This window comes from Parasteatoda tepidariorum, chromosome 1 (genome assembly GCF_043381705.1).
Source record: "Parasteatoda tepidariorum isolate YZ-2023 chromosome 1, CAS_Ptep_4.0, whole genome shotgun sequence".
NCBI lineage: Eukaryota > Metazoa > Arthropoda > Arachnida > Araneae > Theridiidae > Parasteatoda > Parasteatoda tepidariorum.
This window is the reverse complement of record NC_092204.1, coordinates 22,167,149-22,185,228: the sequence shown is the minus strand read 5'-3', so window position 1 is coordinate 22,185,228 and position 18,080 is coordinate 22,167,149. Positions and strand designations below refer to the sequence as shown.

General features: G+C 27.7%; 1 protein-coding gene across 1 annotated transcript in view; it reads left to right on the top strand.

Annotated features, from left to right (window-relative positions):
- The window catches only part of LOC107449454 (cell adhesion molecule Dscam1-like), a 165,235-nt gene that overhangs the window by 65,513 nt on the left and 81,642 nt on the right, over positions 1 to 18,080 (top strand). The window contains exon 2 of the mRNA XM_043047305.2: positions 4,754 to 5,080. Within this exon, the coding sequence (XP_042903239.2) occupies positions 4,754 to 5,080 (327 nt within the window). The remainder of the gene's footprint in view (positions 1 to 4,753; positions 5,081 to 18,080) is intronic.

Genomic DNA, 18,080 nt, shown 5'->3' with positions numbered 1-18,080 from the left:
ATCTTCATTATATATATATATATATATATATACATAAAATTAACAAGCAGGGGTTCAAACTTTTAACAGCTCTTCTAATTAAATTTATAGGGACCATCATACTGCTCTGATAACGCCTATATTTTTGGAAATTGGGCTCAGAATCCATCGGAAAAAAATATGTTTATTCAGTGAAATCATGTTTTTTGTATCCGATTTCGGAACTTACAGCGCACTATTTAATTGGCATGTTTGAAATCACCTCCTTGAACCGTTAAGATTGAGTCGTAGAACATTAGATCATAAGAGAATTAGATCATAATTTATTCAGGGTAATCCGCCTTTTTTTCTGAGCTTTGTATATAATATTTCTAAAGCCAGTATTGCAAAAATTTGTCCTAAAAAAATGTGTTTTCAAAAGATTCTTTCAAAAGATGCTTTTCTATACGAATCTTGCAATAAATATGAAAATATCACTTCAAAAAAATACATTTGGTTTTTTTGTTATAATCTGATATTTAATATCAGTATGAGAAAACATTTGAGGAAAGCTAAATAGATCAGATTTTTATAGTATATACGATAGATATTTGGAAATTAGTGGTTTGAACACAACAGATTCTAGGCCCACATTGAAACGAATATCGAAAAAAGTTAATACTGCTTCCTTATTAATGTTATTTTATAAAAGGCTTTGGGTTATTGGATTTCTTTAGGTTGTTAAAAATCTTTCTTAGATTGTCTACTGACATATCCTATACAAATATTTACCCACATGCAAAGCGTTTCAATGAAGCGATGTGGAAGTGAAAACCGTTGCCATCCTCTACCTAAATATCAAAATCTCATTCATGATCTTCTTCCGTCATCTTAATTGCCTGAGGGGTGTATCCACAGAAAGTATTCTATAAGAATAGTTGAGTGCAAGCTAAGACAAGTCGAGACAAGTCTGTAAGCGACCTAAAAGATAACGTTAAATTTAAAAGCTATGTCTCAAGAATATTTCTGCAATTCTAAGTGCAGATAAGAGTTCAAGCATTATTTAAAGGCATCAAACAACACTCTGCAGCTGAAATTAAGAAAACTCTGGTTTTGTCTTCAGCTATCAGTCTCATTCAGTTTAGTCCATCACTTCAGACTTGTTTTCTCTAAATACAAACACTTGTGTTGCTAATATTTTGAAAAACTAAAATTTTTGAACTCTGTGAAATTGGTTCAAAGTTCACTCAGAATATAAGAATCTTGAACCAAAGTTGCATTCAAAGTTACTGCAATCTCAATAAGTTTTTAAGATGATATGTGTTTTCGTTCAAACTGAACCATAATATCATGTATTAAAATTCAAAAAGGATAAGCTTAAGGATTAGCAAAAAAAATCACGATCGTTAATATTTATCGTGATTATCTACCACTGAAGATTATTGATAATTGATAATTAATTGATTAATTGCTAATTAGTTAGTCAATTATTTGAAAAAATCGAATTGGTTCCCGCATTTAATTATTATTTAAAGATATGATTAATTATTTAGATAAAACATTAGCAATTAATTAAAGAAAAAATATTTATTAAATAAATAAAAATTTATTAAAGAAAAATAATTGCTTAAAGAAAATTTATCAATTAATTAAATTGAAGAATTAGTTTAAATTTACGAATTAGTTATCACAATGCGTTATTGTGGTTAAAAAACGTGATGCACAATAAGTGTACATAATAGTGATACACCAGAATGAAAATGCTGGAAAATATAATTATTGGCATCATCAATTTTTTAAGACGTATAAAGCTTCATCTATCGCTTAAATCTGGCACAGAATCAAATATAAAAATGAACTAAAATACTAATTATTAACTAAAGAAAAATCTATTAATTAAAGATTGATTAAAGAAAAATGTAATTAAAGAATTTGAATTAGATTAAAATTACAAATTAGTTCTCACGATATGTAATTAGGGTTAAATAACGTGATGAACAAGTGTACATAATAGTGGTGCTCAACTATAAAAACACTAGAAAATTTAATTATTCGCATTATCAATTAATTATTGGCACAATCAATATAAAACTAGATCTGGTACATAAAACTCTATTGAACACAAAAATTAAAGCTAACTGAAACATTAATAATAAATTTAAATAAATAAAAATGAATTACTTAAAAAATAATTGAGAAAAACGTAATTAATTAAAGATATTAAAGAACAAGTTAAAATTTCCGATTTAGTTATCACAATATGTTATTGCAATTAAGTAACATGATGCATAAGTGAAGATAATAGCGATGTACAACTATGAAAATGCTCGAAAATATAATTATTGACATTATAACTTTTAAGACACATAAAACTAGATCTGGCACATAAAACTCTATCTTACTAAACCATACATTCTTTTTATTAGACGCTGTGTAGTTGTATCCGGTGATATGACAAAAAATGTCAGGTCATATCAGTTAGGTGATATGATAGCCTCCATCCTTACTCAGCAATCAGTGTCATAATTCTTTTTAAATATTTTCCAGCTTTCTTTTACGCCAACAGCTTTATGAGGTTTATGGATGGATTACAAGTTTGTGTCTTAGTTTTTTGTTCATAACGCATTACTCAAGAAGAAAAAGAATATAAACTTAAATAAGCACAGAGTATGCATCGAAAACTTAACTTATATTAAACATTTTTCTCTTATTGCACATATAATATGTTAATAAAAAAAAAAACTTTCTGTGTTTAATCGTCCACACTTTAATAAATTTTCATGATAACTTTAAGTGGATACAAAAATTGAAACTACTAGCACATACATACTTAAAATAAACTTTAAGAAACATATCTGTGAATTCTAAACTTATCATTAGAGAACGAGAGTGCATTTTTTCCACTTGTTATAAGTAAAATATTTGTTTTAGCAACATTTAAGATTAATAAACCTTTTACATTCTATAGAACTAGTTCAAAGTTGCAATTAGTTCCTTGAACAACAATACCATGCAAATTTATAACAGCTTTAATAAATTGCCCACTGAGAAAAAAAGTAAGGTCAAAATTACCAGAACAGGGTAAAATTTACCGTGTTTCTGGCTCTATGGGAATACCAAAAAGCACTGAAGTTTTTACCGTAACGATTTTGTAATGAATTTGGTAAAATTAAAAATAAAGCATTGTCTTATACTATGCGTTAAAAGTTGATAAATGTAGTAAAATTAGGTAATTTAATCATGATACTTTAAAGCATGACATAAAAATTATTTATTCTGTTAAATTTACTTTTCAGTTTTGCATTTTGATTAAATGTGAAGTAATAAAGATTATTATTTGGAAAAATCAGGATTTTCGGTAAACCGTTACTATATGAACGGGAACTGTTACAATATGAATCGTTCAAATTTTGCACATTTTGTTTTTATTACTTAAATGTCTTTAACATACAGTAAGGTAGTTTTCTCCGTGCTGCAATGAAATGCGTTTTCTTTCACACTAAATCTCAAAATCTGGCATCAAAAGCCAAGTAGTTTTAGTTTTTTTCAGAAAGAATAGTAGCTCTACCTTTCGTTTTCGTTCAATTAATTTTAATTATAGAGACTTTTTGTAAAAAAAAAATATTTAATCTTTTTATTTGCGCATCTTAAAAGCATTAAATTGGTTATACATTAAAAGTTATGACTTACAACTCAATTTGAATGTGTAAAATATCATTTTTGCCACCAGCACCTAACATTATAGCTGAATACAAAAGGTTAATTTTTAATGTAATTAAAAGCGTGTTAAATACGTAGTGCATATAAATGTTGCCAAATATGAAGGTAACTTGAATTACGAACTATATCTTGTCATTAATCTTTTCTTATTTTCACAATTTATCACAAAAATTAGTTTACTTGTCCCTAATAAACCCACACCAACTTCGTAAGCTACAATTAAGCCCTAGTAAACCCCCCCATACTATGAACGTTAATGAAATGACCAATGATTATCCACATATTGCTTAAAAAAATAGAATCTATAACTCCTTCCCCTTCATATACTAGTGAAATATATTAAGTATTAAGACTAATAACTTTAAAATAAAATAATTTTTGTGAGGAATGAAACAAACGGCATGGCTATTGTAAAAGCTATAAAATTTTTATGCTGAAATTTTGAAGTTTAGTTACAAAAAATGCTCAGAGATGTCACTGTACTCAATGCAGAATTCTGAACAAACATTTACTGTATTTGAAATAAACATATGGTTATTCTTTTCATTCCTCTATCACCCTTTACTAAGATTTTTAGTTTCGAAATAAGTCAATCTTCCACTGGACAATTGGAATGTCATGTGTACTATCAAAGTATGTTTAGTAGTTTGTGTAAATACTGTGAAGATTAATTTCATTAATATTACCCATTTAGTATTGTTTAAACTTGATTGCGCTTAAAAATTTCTGAAAAATGATTTATAATATAATTTTACTTGGTTCTACACTATAGTAGTAGTAGTAGTTCATTTACGTCGCACTAGAGCTGCACAAGCTGTTATTGGCGACGGTCTGGGAAGCATCCCTGAGGATGATCCGAAGACATGCCATCACAATTTTGATCCTCTGCAGAGGGGATCTGCACAATAGTTGAAGTAAATTAGAAAGTAGTATGTTTTGAAAGAGAAAACTGAAAAAAAGCTTTCTTCAAAAAATAAATGTTTCATTTATTTGTTCGCGTCAATGGTTGTTACTCTTAGTAAATATTGTTAACTTTTGAAAAAAATGATGTTCGAATGTATATCATTATTTTCAGGTGACTGCGAAACACACCGGAAAGAACAAAAAGGACCCGTCTTCAGAACGGAACCTCTATCAAGAGTAGAATTTTCAAACAGCAGCGGTACTGAGCTTCGATGCAGTGCCGATGGAGCACCCTTCCCTCGCCTTATCTGGCAAACTAAGAATGGTGAGAGTGCCCGAGATGTTACTGGTCTGAGATTCACAAGGTCTGATGGCACTCTGGTATTTCCGCCATTTTCGAGAAATGACTATCGTCAAGATGTTCACGATTCTGTTTACCAGTGTGTAGCAATGAACAACGTCGGTTCCATACTAAGCAGAGAGGTTCATGTCAAAGGAGGTGAGATTTTTAATATGTTATGTAGTTACCTAAAACACCTCTCTTTATGTAAAAAATTATGCGAAATGTATTCGCTTTTCCTTAGAACAGCTTGATATAAATATTCAAACCGAAACATTTACGAACGAGAAAGAAAAGGAAGAGTTACTGTAGTATGGTATTTAAAATTTAACTGAGGGTACTGAGAGGTTGGTAACTCCACACCTACAGAATGGATTCAAAAGAATTTTCAAATTTATATTTTGCGAAAAATATTTAGACTGTAAAATTATCTAACCCTTCTCCAATTAATAAAATAACAATACAAACTAGCGTAAATTAAATTTTCAAATCTACACAATTCATAATGATTTTATAATTTTTTTATGATTAAAATTTTTTATACAGTCAGAATTTATTTATAGTATTTCCAGAAATTCTCAAAGATCTAGTTATTTCAATAGAATTGTCTAGTCAGCCTGCTTTGTGTATTTCAGCAAATATTCGCTATTTATATATTTTTATATTTTTTTCTGATATTTATATCTAATATTTTTTTTAAATATACATTTATATAAATCAGAATATTTAATTAGCATTTCTTGAGATAAAAAGATATTCAAAAATAAAATTAATTGAGCTTACACAGAGTAATCAATTGTAATAATTCACACAGAATAGTATGAGTAATTATTAAATCTGCGTATTTTTTATTCAGTCTGTATTTCAATATCGCGTTTCAGAGCAAAGATAATCATTTAAATAAGAAAAAATAATTTCACCTTTGCCTGTTTGGGTTATCGAATTCAGACACAAAAAGTAATCAAGTTTACAAGGTATAGATACTGACAATATTAATTTAAATAGAATATTACGAGCAATTATTAGATATGCATATTTTTATTTATTCTGTCAGAATTTCACTAATTCATTTCGAAGCATTCATTAAAAGGTAATTAATTTGAAAAAAATAATTCACTCATAATAATCCACTGATACAAATGCAAATCCAGACAAAAAAAATGACTCAGACAAAAATGACTATATTTACTGAGCTGACTTAGTAAATATACTGATACTAGTAATTCGTACAAAATAATTTGGGTAATTATCAACTGTGAATAGTTTTTATTCATTTAAAATTTCATGATCGCATTACAGAGCATTCATTAAAAAGCTAATACTAGAAAAAGTAATTAAGAAATAATCAATTAGAAAATAACTAATTTCTACTAAGGCTGTTTTGAGTGTCTTATTGAATTCCGAGAAAAAGTAGTTGAGTTTACCCAGCGAAGATACTGATAATAATAATTCACGGAGAATATTCTGAGTAATTATAAAATAGGAATATTTTTTACACATTTGGAATTTCACTGTCGCATTTCAGAGCATTCATTAAAAGCTAATACTAAAAAAAGTAATTAAAAGATAATCAATTAGAAAATAACTAATTTCTACTAAGGCTGTTTTGAGTGCCTTATTGAATTCCGAAAAAAGTAGTTGAGTTTACCCAGCGAAGNCCGAAAAAAGTAGTTGAGTCACGGAGAATATTCTGAGTAATTATAAAATGCGCATATTTTTTACACATTTGGAAATTCACTGTCGCATTTCAGAGCATTCATTAAAAGCTAATACTAAAAAAAGTAATTAAAAGATAATCAATTAGAAAATAACTAAATTCTACTAAGGCTGTTTTGAGTGCCTTATTGAATTCCGAAAAAAGTAGTTGAGTTTACCCAGCGAAGATACTGATAATAATAATTCACGGAGAATATTCTGAGTAATTATAAAATACGCATATTTTTTACACATTTGGAATTTCACTGTCGCATTTCAGAGCATTCATTAAAAGCTAATACTAAAAAAAGTAATTAAAGGATAATCAATTAGAAAATAACTAATTTCTACTAAGGCTCTTTTGAGTGCCTTATTGAATTCCGAAAAAAGTAGTTGAGTTTACCCAGCGAGGATACTGATAATAATAATTCACGGAGAATATACTGAGTAATTATAAAATGCGCATATTTTTTACACATTTGGAATTTCACTGTCGCATTTCAGAGCATTCATTAAAAGCTAATACTAAAAAAAGTAATTAAAGGATAATCATTTAGAAAATAACTAATTTCTACTAAGGCTCTTTTGAGTGCCTTATTGAATTCCGAAAAAAGTAGTTGAGTTTACCCAGCGAAGATACTGATAATAATAATTCACGGAGAATATTCTGAGTAATTATAAAATGCGCATATTTTTTACACATTTGAAATTTCACTGTCGCATTTCAGAGCATTCATTAAAAGCTAATACTAAAAAAAGTAATTAAAAGATAATCATTTAGAAAATAACTAATTTCTACTAAGGCTGTTTTGAGTGCCTTATCGAATTTAAACAAAAGTTAATTGTTGAGTTTACCCAGTGCAAGTACTGATAATAATAATTCGCACAGAATATTCCGAGTTATTATCAAATGTGCATATTTTTTATAAATTTAGAATTTAATTATAGCATTTCAGAATATTCACTAATAAGTAATTTAGATAGGAAAAAGTAATTCTATTAACGATGAACGGAATTTAGGAAAAAAATTGAGCTTACCTACCGCAAATACTAATAATAATAATTCGCACAAAATTTTATAAGCTATTACTAAAAGCGTGAATAGTTGCTTACACAGCCTGAAATTCAATATCATATAACTAATGACTCATTATTTGGTAATTATGTAGTTAAGAACAATTAATTTCCGGATAAGCTGTTGATATTCACATTCAGTTTAAAAATCCTTGTTAAATATTCACTATAAAATTCAAAATCCCTGTTAAATATTCCCAATATTGATGTTTTTGGAATCAGAATTTAATCATAATGATAATATATTATTTGAATGTATTTAGCTTAAAAAAGGCAATAATTCTGACAACAACAACAAAAAAAACCCTCTCCAGTCAAATGATATTAATCTCGAATAACTGTTCAAATGTTCAAATGGAACTTAAAAATTGTTCAAATGTTCATATCTTTCATATAAATTTAAAATTCCATTAATAAATTTCAGTGTTTTCATTAAATAATAATTATATAGTTAAGGAAGTTATTAAAATTTAATTTCCAGTTAGATTGTTGTACACTTTAGCAAATATTTACATTTTCTGAAATATTAGAAGCAATATTTCATTGTCGTGTTTCTTAGATTAAGAGATAGAGAAAATGTTCAGAACTAGAAAGTTAATTAACTTTTTCCATTCAAGATATTAATAATAAAAGGAACCCACGTAGCTTAAGATTGTTAAGTCTTACATAAACTTATCACAAAAACAAATAAAATAAGAAAATTCTCTCTCTAGAAATAATAATTAATTCTGCTTAAAAAAGTTCTTAAAATATTTAGTTCAAAGCCTGTATTTATCAGAACATATTGGAATTTATCAGCTAATATTTCATTTATTGTAACGAATAAATACGATTAATGTCTTTTTCATATATCTTTTCGCTAGCGTTTCAGAATAAATCTCATTTTCATGATTTTAAAGAAATAACAATATCTTCCCATTAATATCTCCCACAATTCACAAAATTCAATCTCTATTTCTTAATATGCATGTAACAGAATTCTTTTATAATTCCAAATGATCTTTAAAATATTCATATACAGGAAAAACAAATTAAATTATTCTAAAGAAAATGTTTTAAAGAAAAAAAAATATCGAAGGTTATATTAATAAGATCTAGCAAACTTTCTTTTTAAAGCATGCAATACAACGATTCATCTTCCATCGCAAACAAAAGTACGGTTATTTCTAAGGGTTATTTCGAAAATGAGGTAAAGAAAATTGGAAATAATAAATCATTTTTAGAAAGAAAAATCCTTTTCTCCCAGCTCTGAAAGAAAATTGTGTTATATTTTCAATATTTAAGCAAGCGATTTACGCCCGAGAATCAATTATACAGTTAATTAAATATTTTCAAAAAGTAAAACAATCTCGTTTCAAATTTCCATGAGCATGAATTTCGAATCTGCTTTCTACTAATCTTCGTAAGAATTAATAGTAAAAATATAAATTACTTCTGATGAATATTATAATCATTTTCACTCATGCAAGTGTTATTAATATAGAATCTGATGTGAAATTAATTCGAGAGTTATAAAGATTCGATTTAAGAAATAGTTAGTATTCAGTATAACTAGAACTGCATTCAAAGTTTAATATTCAGTTCTGCTTGATTTTTATCGCTTTGGAATCAAACTCATTCTATTTTCACTAACTTTACTTCTAATTTTAATTTGATATAAACAATGCATTTTTAAATAAGTTTATGTCACGCTTATTATTTCTAATTTATATTAGTTAATGCGGTTATAAACTGTTTTTCGAACTTTAATTAGATGATCCTTGTATGTGATCAGCATTCAATTGAGATTCTATTGATTTTCATTATGGAATATCTGAGAATTATGTAGAATATAACAGAATAGAACTGCATATGAATGAATTTTAATTAGATTATTCTTGTATGTGATCAATATACAATTTAGATTCGATTACTTTTTATAGTGACATAAATTTTATTTCATTGTACAAGTGATGAAATATAGAATAATTACAACTTATCTAAAGTAGTCTTTAATACGATGAGACAAAGAAACTACTTGTTATAAACACAGGCCATTTTAAAAACACTTTTGAATGTATAGTTTAGAAATATTATTTCTAAAGAAGAAATTGTTTCCACTTTGGGTGCCGTAAATGAATATTTTAGTTAGGAAGAGATATCGATATCGATACTATTCCGATATCGAAGTATGACAAATTACATTACAGGAAATTCGGATGTAATAAAAAGCAAAACAAGTCTGATTGAAGATTAAAATTGTCTCAATGATCGTCTTGCAACTAATATTAGTTTCTTCTAGAAATCCAGCTGGTTCTCATGTTTCGTACTGCAACGTTCTTCAGTAGTAATTTTTGAAATATCGAGCACGTTTTTTTTCGTAGTTATTGATTTGTGACTCCTAATGTCTCACGTTGCTTCTTTTTCTCCCTTTTTTAACAAAAGAGATTAAAAAACATAGGTTTAAGACTGCTTTTACGAAACACTTTCTACACGGTTTAGTTACAGTTTTCATTTTATTCGTATGCAAAACTTCTATTTTAAATGTATTGTTTAAGTACGTATTTTATAAAGCCACTATGACAAAATTCGATTTCATTTAATTCTATCAAAATATCTGTCAGCGGATATCGAAAAAAAGATTTATTTCAACAATAATTGTATATTTTAATTGCATTAATATAAAATTTTAAAAGTGGATTTAAATTGGAAACCTTAAAAAAATTTATCTACAGAAACTCTTTTTTTAAACTTAAAAGCAGTCAAATTTCAAATATTTTTTTTTATTTAAATTTAAATATGTCATAAAAATAGTTTTTTTGGTCAATGAATTATTATTATATATTAATATTATTATTGCGCAAATTATAATTATTATATTATATTATTATAGTATTGCGTTTTCATAATATTATTTTATTGTTATTACATAAATTATAATTATAATATTACATTTTTATAATATTATATTATTGGAGATAGTAATAATAACAATAATAATAATATAAAAGTGTAACATAATAATAATAATTTATAATATAATACTAATAAGGTTCAAATTGTAATTTCGACAAGTTTTTACTAATTTTAACTGATTTGATTTAAATGAAAAAAAATATGTAATTTGAGGGAATCAATTAAATGCTCCTGAGAAAATAAAATTTAAAAATACGAATACTAAAGGATGGCAAAATACACAATAAGCTAAGTTAATACTCAAAATTTAAAAATACGAACTCTAAGGGATGGTAAAATGCACAATAAGCTAAATTTATACTTGAAATTTAAAAATACGAATTCTAAAGGATGACGAAATACACAATAAGCAAAATTAGTACTTAAAATTTCAAAATATGAATTCTAAAAGATGAAGAATTAACTCCTTAATTTTGATCTGTCCTTCCTAAGTTATTGTTACCATACTTCCCTAATATTCCTCATACATTGAGTGTTAAGAATCCAATTCCGTCGAAAACAAAGTATGTTTATTTAAAGATAGTACGTTTTTGTGTGCAATTTAACTTAAAATATCACATGCATAAACTATTTAAGCATATTTCAGGTTAGCTCCTCTAACGATTAAGATACGTGTCTTTGTGATTATTAGATCAAAATTCATTAAAGATTTCTTTATCTTGCTAGGGGCGTTGTGCCTTTAATAGTATTTTTCACTCATTTCTTTTCTTCATTTTAAATTTAAGTCAGTCTTCTCGTAAATCAATATTGTAAAAATTCACTTTATTTTCATATTTACATTAAATATAAGACGTTTCTAGAAATAACAATCTAAAAATAGCACATTTCCTGAAAAATGGGAGCAATCCCGCATGCGCTGCCAATAACAACTCACAGTCTGAAATAACGATTCCGAGAAAATTTCGAGTAATATCAAAACATTTAAATCGAAACTGTATACCAATAAACTATATGCAAGCACATACTTTCAAGGAATAAAAATGGTGATTTTTTGAAATATTTTTCCCTTTTGTGTTTTTTTTTTCCTATAAGAAGTAGGTTCTATAAAATGACCCCAAACATTTCTCATGTTGTTTCGTTTTATTTGAAAAGATTTTCTTCAAACGTTTTCCCTGCAAAAGCTTTCACGTTCTTTTTTCCCTTTGACGGAATTATATTTTTCCACGAAAAGTTTTTAAAGTATGCTACTTTTTTTTTCCTATCGGTCAACATCATTTAGTTTGACATATGATCAAATTCCCAGTCGAAAACCGCTCTGCGACTAGTTTTTTTCTTTGTTTGAATTTTGGTTTCTTAAGTAATTCAATATTATTTCATTTTTAAACTTGAGGTAGCATGCAAGGGTGTTTTCTTTATTAAACATAGATGAGATTGCGAGTTTGTTGCAAAACAAATTCCCGCGAATTCCTTCCGAGATTTCCACCTTGAGAAAAAAAAATGGTAAAAATTACCAGAATACAGTGAAATCAATATTATTTCTGGCTCTATCGGAACAACAAAACAGCTCGGTAAATTTTTACCAAAGCATTTTGGTAATGATTTCAGTATGGCAGGTAATAATTTTAGTAACATTACCCCAAAAAATTGATTTTACAATATATGATAAAATTTGCTAATTGTGTTATAATTTGGCAATTTTATGATGATTTCTTTTAGCATGGTATAAAAATCGTTTATTCGGTTAAACTTATTTTTCAGTTTTGTATTACTTACTGGATGAGGGGTAATAAGAACTACAAATTTGAAAGTCACAATTTACGGTTAACCGTTAACATACGAACAAAAAATTTACCAAATGAATTATTTAAATATCATATATATTTTAGTTTTATTAACCAGAATTTTGTTGATTGCTTATAAATGAAACATTTTAATTTTATGCAGAACAATAATTTTACCAGGTTTTGTTGCTCCTAGTACTATTGCATCAAATTAAAAAAAACAAATGCTTTTAACTCCTTTAAATGATTTTATTTTATTACCTGTACTTCGTCCATTTTTTTAGAACATGCATTTTTTGTATTCATGGTCACGCAAGCCTTTTAAGATTTTTTGTGAAACTTCCGTGCATTTCGACCTTTTTTTCACAATAAACTTAACTATTAACACTCTATAACTAATCTTTAAAATGTTTTAAAATATAGTTCATTACTCGACTTATATACCAACAGAACTGGCATTAAATATTTCATAAAATAAATACAAGTGATAAAATTTGACATCTACGAAAATGTCAAAGTGTTGAGGAATGTCTGGATTTCAAACAACTAGAAAAATTTTGTAGTCTATTAGACTATTGGAAGCTAGGAAACGCAGTACTCACAGGTGAAAACATTGCATTACACTTGAAACTGAATGAAAGAATAATGCTGTGCATGTTTAATATTCGAAAACAATTTATAAACTTTCACATTTCTGTCACTTTACATCAGATATTTAAAGTTTTTAAAATTATTTTAAGCTCTATTTGCTATAATTTTGTGCAGAAAATTTCAATTCAAAATAACTGTCTATTATTATTAGAATATTGTGTAACATGCGGCTAATTTATGTACTTAATACTTAAGTTTAAAATTTTTTAGACTATTCAAACTTTTTTAGATTTTTTCTCCATTTTCTCAAGAAAACTAATATTTCTTTTTACAAAATTTTTATATTTACTTTTCCTGTTTTTAGGCATAAATTTATGTTAGAAAAATCAATTTAATCAAATTATGAGATGATTTTTATATAGCAGAGATTAAGACAATGGGTAACTAATTACATTGATCTTTTACCCTTTTTGGTCAGAGTTTTTAACCACAATTTAAAAGAAAAATAAGGGATTCAATTCAAGTCACTTTATGGAATATTTTATGGCATATAAATATAATATTATTAGAATCTAGTGGATTTCATTTCAAGACCAAACTATAAAGAAATGCTCTATCAAAACACCCTACAATATTTAAAAGAAGCTAAATGAATAAAATTTCTCCTTTATCATATAATTAATAAATATGACTAAAACATTTATATAAGCTTAGTAAACTAAATTTGGGTCAAAAGACATTTTATTTGCATTTTTTATTTACTTTATTCAAACTACATATTTCCAAATGAAAATCAAATTTCCTGTCATTATTTAATGCTCAGTTTTCAAAGGGGTAATACTTCTATTCCTTAAGTTTAAAAGTTTTTTCAGTTATGTAATATTGCTGTTTTCAATAAAAAATGGATTCGGAAGAATACTTCAATTCTGATTTCTATTTCGTTTGTTTCACTTAAAGTTATATCTAAGTTAAGTTAAAAAGTTTACCTCAAAAAATATTTTATTTTATAACCGTAGTTGAACAGCTGACCCAATTTACGATCATTAACAAACAGCTCACCCATTTTACAACTCCGTAGCCTTGTAATTTTGAACCCAATCCAGAAGCCAGAGGAATTCCTAAATCAAGCATTGGGAAAAATTTGTCTTCACAGTAGACTTTTCGATGGAGCTAACTTGTATTTGTGTTACATGGAGAAGAAAACCCCGAAAACCTTTTACCGATAGCCTTACGAAAAGATGACTCTAACCAATGATCCGTCTACCACTGACGATATTTTACGTCAGCACTCAGATCGGTCCGAGCGGAGTTCGTATCGACCAGCCATCGCTGGGATTCGAACCATGTCATCTCATTGGGAAGCTAGTTCTCTAATCCCTGAGCCAAAACGACATCTTAAAAAAAATGTGGTATTTGTGTTAGATGCAAACTTAATTTCATTTACTAAATTCTGCTCACTAAATTAGTGCAATGGCTTTTGGAATTTTAGTCTTAGTCCTAAGGATTGATGGGAATCGTATCGAACAAAACGTAAAATGTTGTGTGTTAAAAAGAATTTTGATTTCACGTTGATGTTTAAATTAAGCTGTACTCTGTTGAGACGGTGGGTGAAAGTTGTTTCATTGCAGACAATGAGGGGAAAGTAATTGCTTATTATTCCTTTGAGGCAGTGATTTCGGAGCAGATGATGCAAACTATATTGTTTTAAAAATAAATTTTAATTATACTTTTTACTGAAACAAAATATTTTATGTCATATTATTCCGATTTTTAAAATTGCGTCAACGTTTTTTTCTTTCTTTTTTAAAAAAAAAAAATATTCTGAGGTGGCCTAATTGGTACGATAAAATTGTGATTTTTCAAAAAGTGTATGGTAAAAGCAGTTAAAAATGATACTTTACAAGGTTAGCAGCTTAAATACCATATTATTTATGCTTTTTTGACTGATTTGCTTGAACAAGTAAATAAACAAGTAACAAGTAAATAAATTGTTATTTAACATTTTTTTCTCGATAAACAGTATGTAATTATTTGTGGCGTAGTTATTATTATTAATCGTAGTGTAGTATTAAGTATTAAAAGAATGTAATTTTTACATGACAGAATATGAAATTTGAGCGGAATCGGTCGAATAGTTTCTGAGAAAAGTCACATGTTAAAAATATCCTATATAAGTATATTACAAAACCTGTTCTTGATTCTGATCATTCGATTAATCGAGATGACAATTCTCCCCTTATTGCGCAAATTTCCCTTATTAAGCAAATGATTGCGCCGAGTAGGAGGATCAAATGACCAAAAGCTGAAAACGGACAAATAAAAAACCATTTTATTCTCACTGCCTGAAATAGGACAGTTTTCCGTTATCACTTTAAATGTCGCAAAATCATTATAAATAATAATTGTGCAATTATTGAAAATATTGAAACAATTATTGGAACAAGTCAGAATTATGAAGATATCAGGGCAGCATTAGAAATTTTAAAGGATACGTTTTTTGAAAACTAAACGTATCAATCTTAGATGCGGGAAATGCAACAATTTTCCAAAATAGTTGATGTCAAGAATTTGAAATACTTCAGAAATATCTCATATTTCAAACCTCTCAGGAGAACCGAAAAAGAGTGAAAACCGATGTCGCGATATTTCTTCGCTTTTTTTTGGAATTATTTTTCTTGCTTCGAAAACTGTGTGACACAAAATATCTATCTGTATTTTTCTTCAAATACAGTTTCTCTACATTTCAATCTGAAAAAAAAGGCTTTTGATTTGTTGCAATTTAAATTTTTGATGAAAAGTAATTGAACTTTGAGTTACAGTTAAGTTTGAAAAATTACTATTATTCGTTAAAAATTCTTATTATTCAGGCAGATTGCAAATAAAAATAGTTACATCCCAAATCAGCTTTAATTCTTGTTCATGTTAATATAGATTTTTCAGAAAAGAATTTTTGTGATAGATTATCTTTAGTTTGAACTATACTTGAGCAAGTTTAAATGTTTTTTTAATTATATGAGTTTGTGAACATATTAAAAAATATTTCATTTAAAGTAGTATACTTTACAAAAAACATTACTTAGCAAAGTCAGAATTAGTTTTTACTAAAAAAGCAATTACAAATAAAACATATACGCTTACCAACAATTAAAAAGAAAATAGAATTTCATTCAAGATCAAAAACAAACACACAAAAAATTCTGCAGATTCAACTTAGTATCATATTGAGGTTAAAGAAAATTTTTGCGTCACAACATTTCAACATGATCCGAAACTTCTAACAGTGTGGACATTTTTTCTCGACCAACGGTTTAACAACTAATGCTTAAAGCACAGTAGATAAATATAATACTAATATGTGCTAATATGCACCTTTTGCAACCATCTGATCTGCCTTCATAAACTCGAGGCTCCAAGCTTGTTTCTGTTGCCTTCGACAGCATCGCTCTAAATCCTCAGCATTACTATCTCCAATGCAAATCGGAGTGTGAGAAATCTTTCCTGTACTCTTTTGAGGTGGCCAGTTGGACCGCTGAAACAAAATCACTGCTTCGCGGTACCACAAATTCGTCACATGAATTCACCTCTACGTGGTTTAATGGTACAAAAGCTGAAATCAGATAAACTGTACCAAACACATGGTGGTACTTACTGGGCTAATATTACTTAGCTATCAATTAGTCTATATACAATAGTCACAAAATACCCGAAAGAAGCTGCCACCATATTACTTCTCCAAGCTACATTATCATGCAAATTAAACATTTCAAAAGCTTGATTAAACTTTCCAAAGCGATACGTATTTACTTAAACCTTATTGCTAAGCATTTCAAACTTATTATTGACAAATATTAAATCATCTTTTGACACTAAAAATAAAATATTTTAGGTATAAATATTTGAAAAGTGTTGATGATTAAGACATGAGACAGAAGCGCCTCCAAATGATCTCTACTGTTTTAATACTAACTTCAGACAAGTTAATCTCTTCACTATTAACTGTTGAATGTTTTCAAGCGGATCATGTCTCCGGTATCAATTTCCGATATCGGTGCGTGTTCTCAGCTCATTTATAGTTTCCTCACTTCTACTTCCCTTTCTATCGGGCAGTAATTCAAAATAGAGGTTGTTCTAGGGACTCTGGTTTTTGTGTCGGTTTTTTATCCTCACTAAAAAATTTTGGAGCAAGTTAATTTAAAATATCAGACGAATTCGCTGAACCACATTATCGTGAATATTAAACATTATAACACTTGATTACACTACTCAATGGATTACGTCTTTATTTTCTAATCTTATTTTCTTATAATCTTATTTATATATTCTTTATATTAAACAAATTATTGACAAATATTAAATCACTCAAAATAAAATATTTCATGTATAAATAAATAAGAAGTGTCATTGAAGATTAAGATACGAAACAGAAACGCCTATAAATGATCTCATTGTTTTCGCCCGAATATCTGAATCTCGGGCAAATTCGCTGAATCAAATCACTGTTCCAAGCTAAAGCACATTCAGGCAAATTAAACATTTTAAAACTTCATTACACTATTTAATGCAGTACGTATTTTTTTTTAAATCTTATTACCCTTCATATCAAAATTATTGATAAATATTAAATCCCTCTCCCACACTAAAAATAAATTATTTTAGGTATTGATAATTGAGAAATGTTGTTGAAGGTTAAGACATGAGACAGAAACGCCTCCAACTGATCTCTATTGTTTTCGTCCGAATATAACACAAGAATTCGTTGAATCCATACCGTTGCAAGCAGAACCATATTTTCGTAAAAATTAAACATTTTCAAACTTGACAGCGTCATCAATGCTTTAAGCACTTTTTTTTCAAATATGTTTGCCATTTATATCAAAGATAGTGTCAAATATTAAATCACCCTCTTACACTAAAATTATTTCTTTTGTATAAATAATTGAGAAGTCCTGTTGAAGGTTAAGATATAAGACGGAAACGCCTCTAATTGATACCTATTGTGTTTACCCGAATATCGGACTAATTCGCTGAACCATATTATCCGGAAAATTAAACATTTTAATTTTAATTACACTATTCAAGGTGATACGTATTTTTTTTCAAACTTATTACCACTTTTGTAAAAG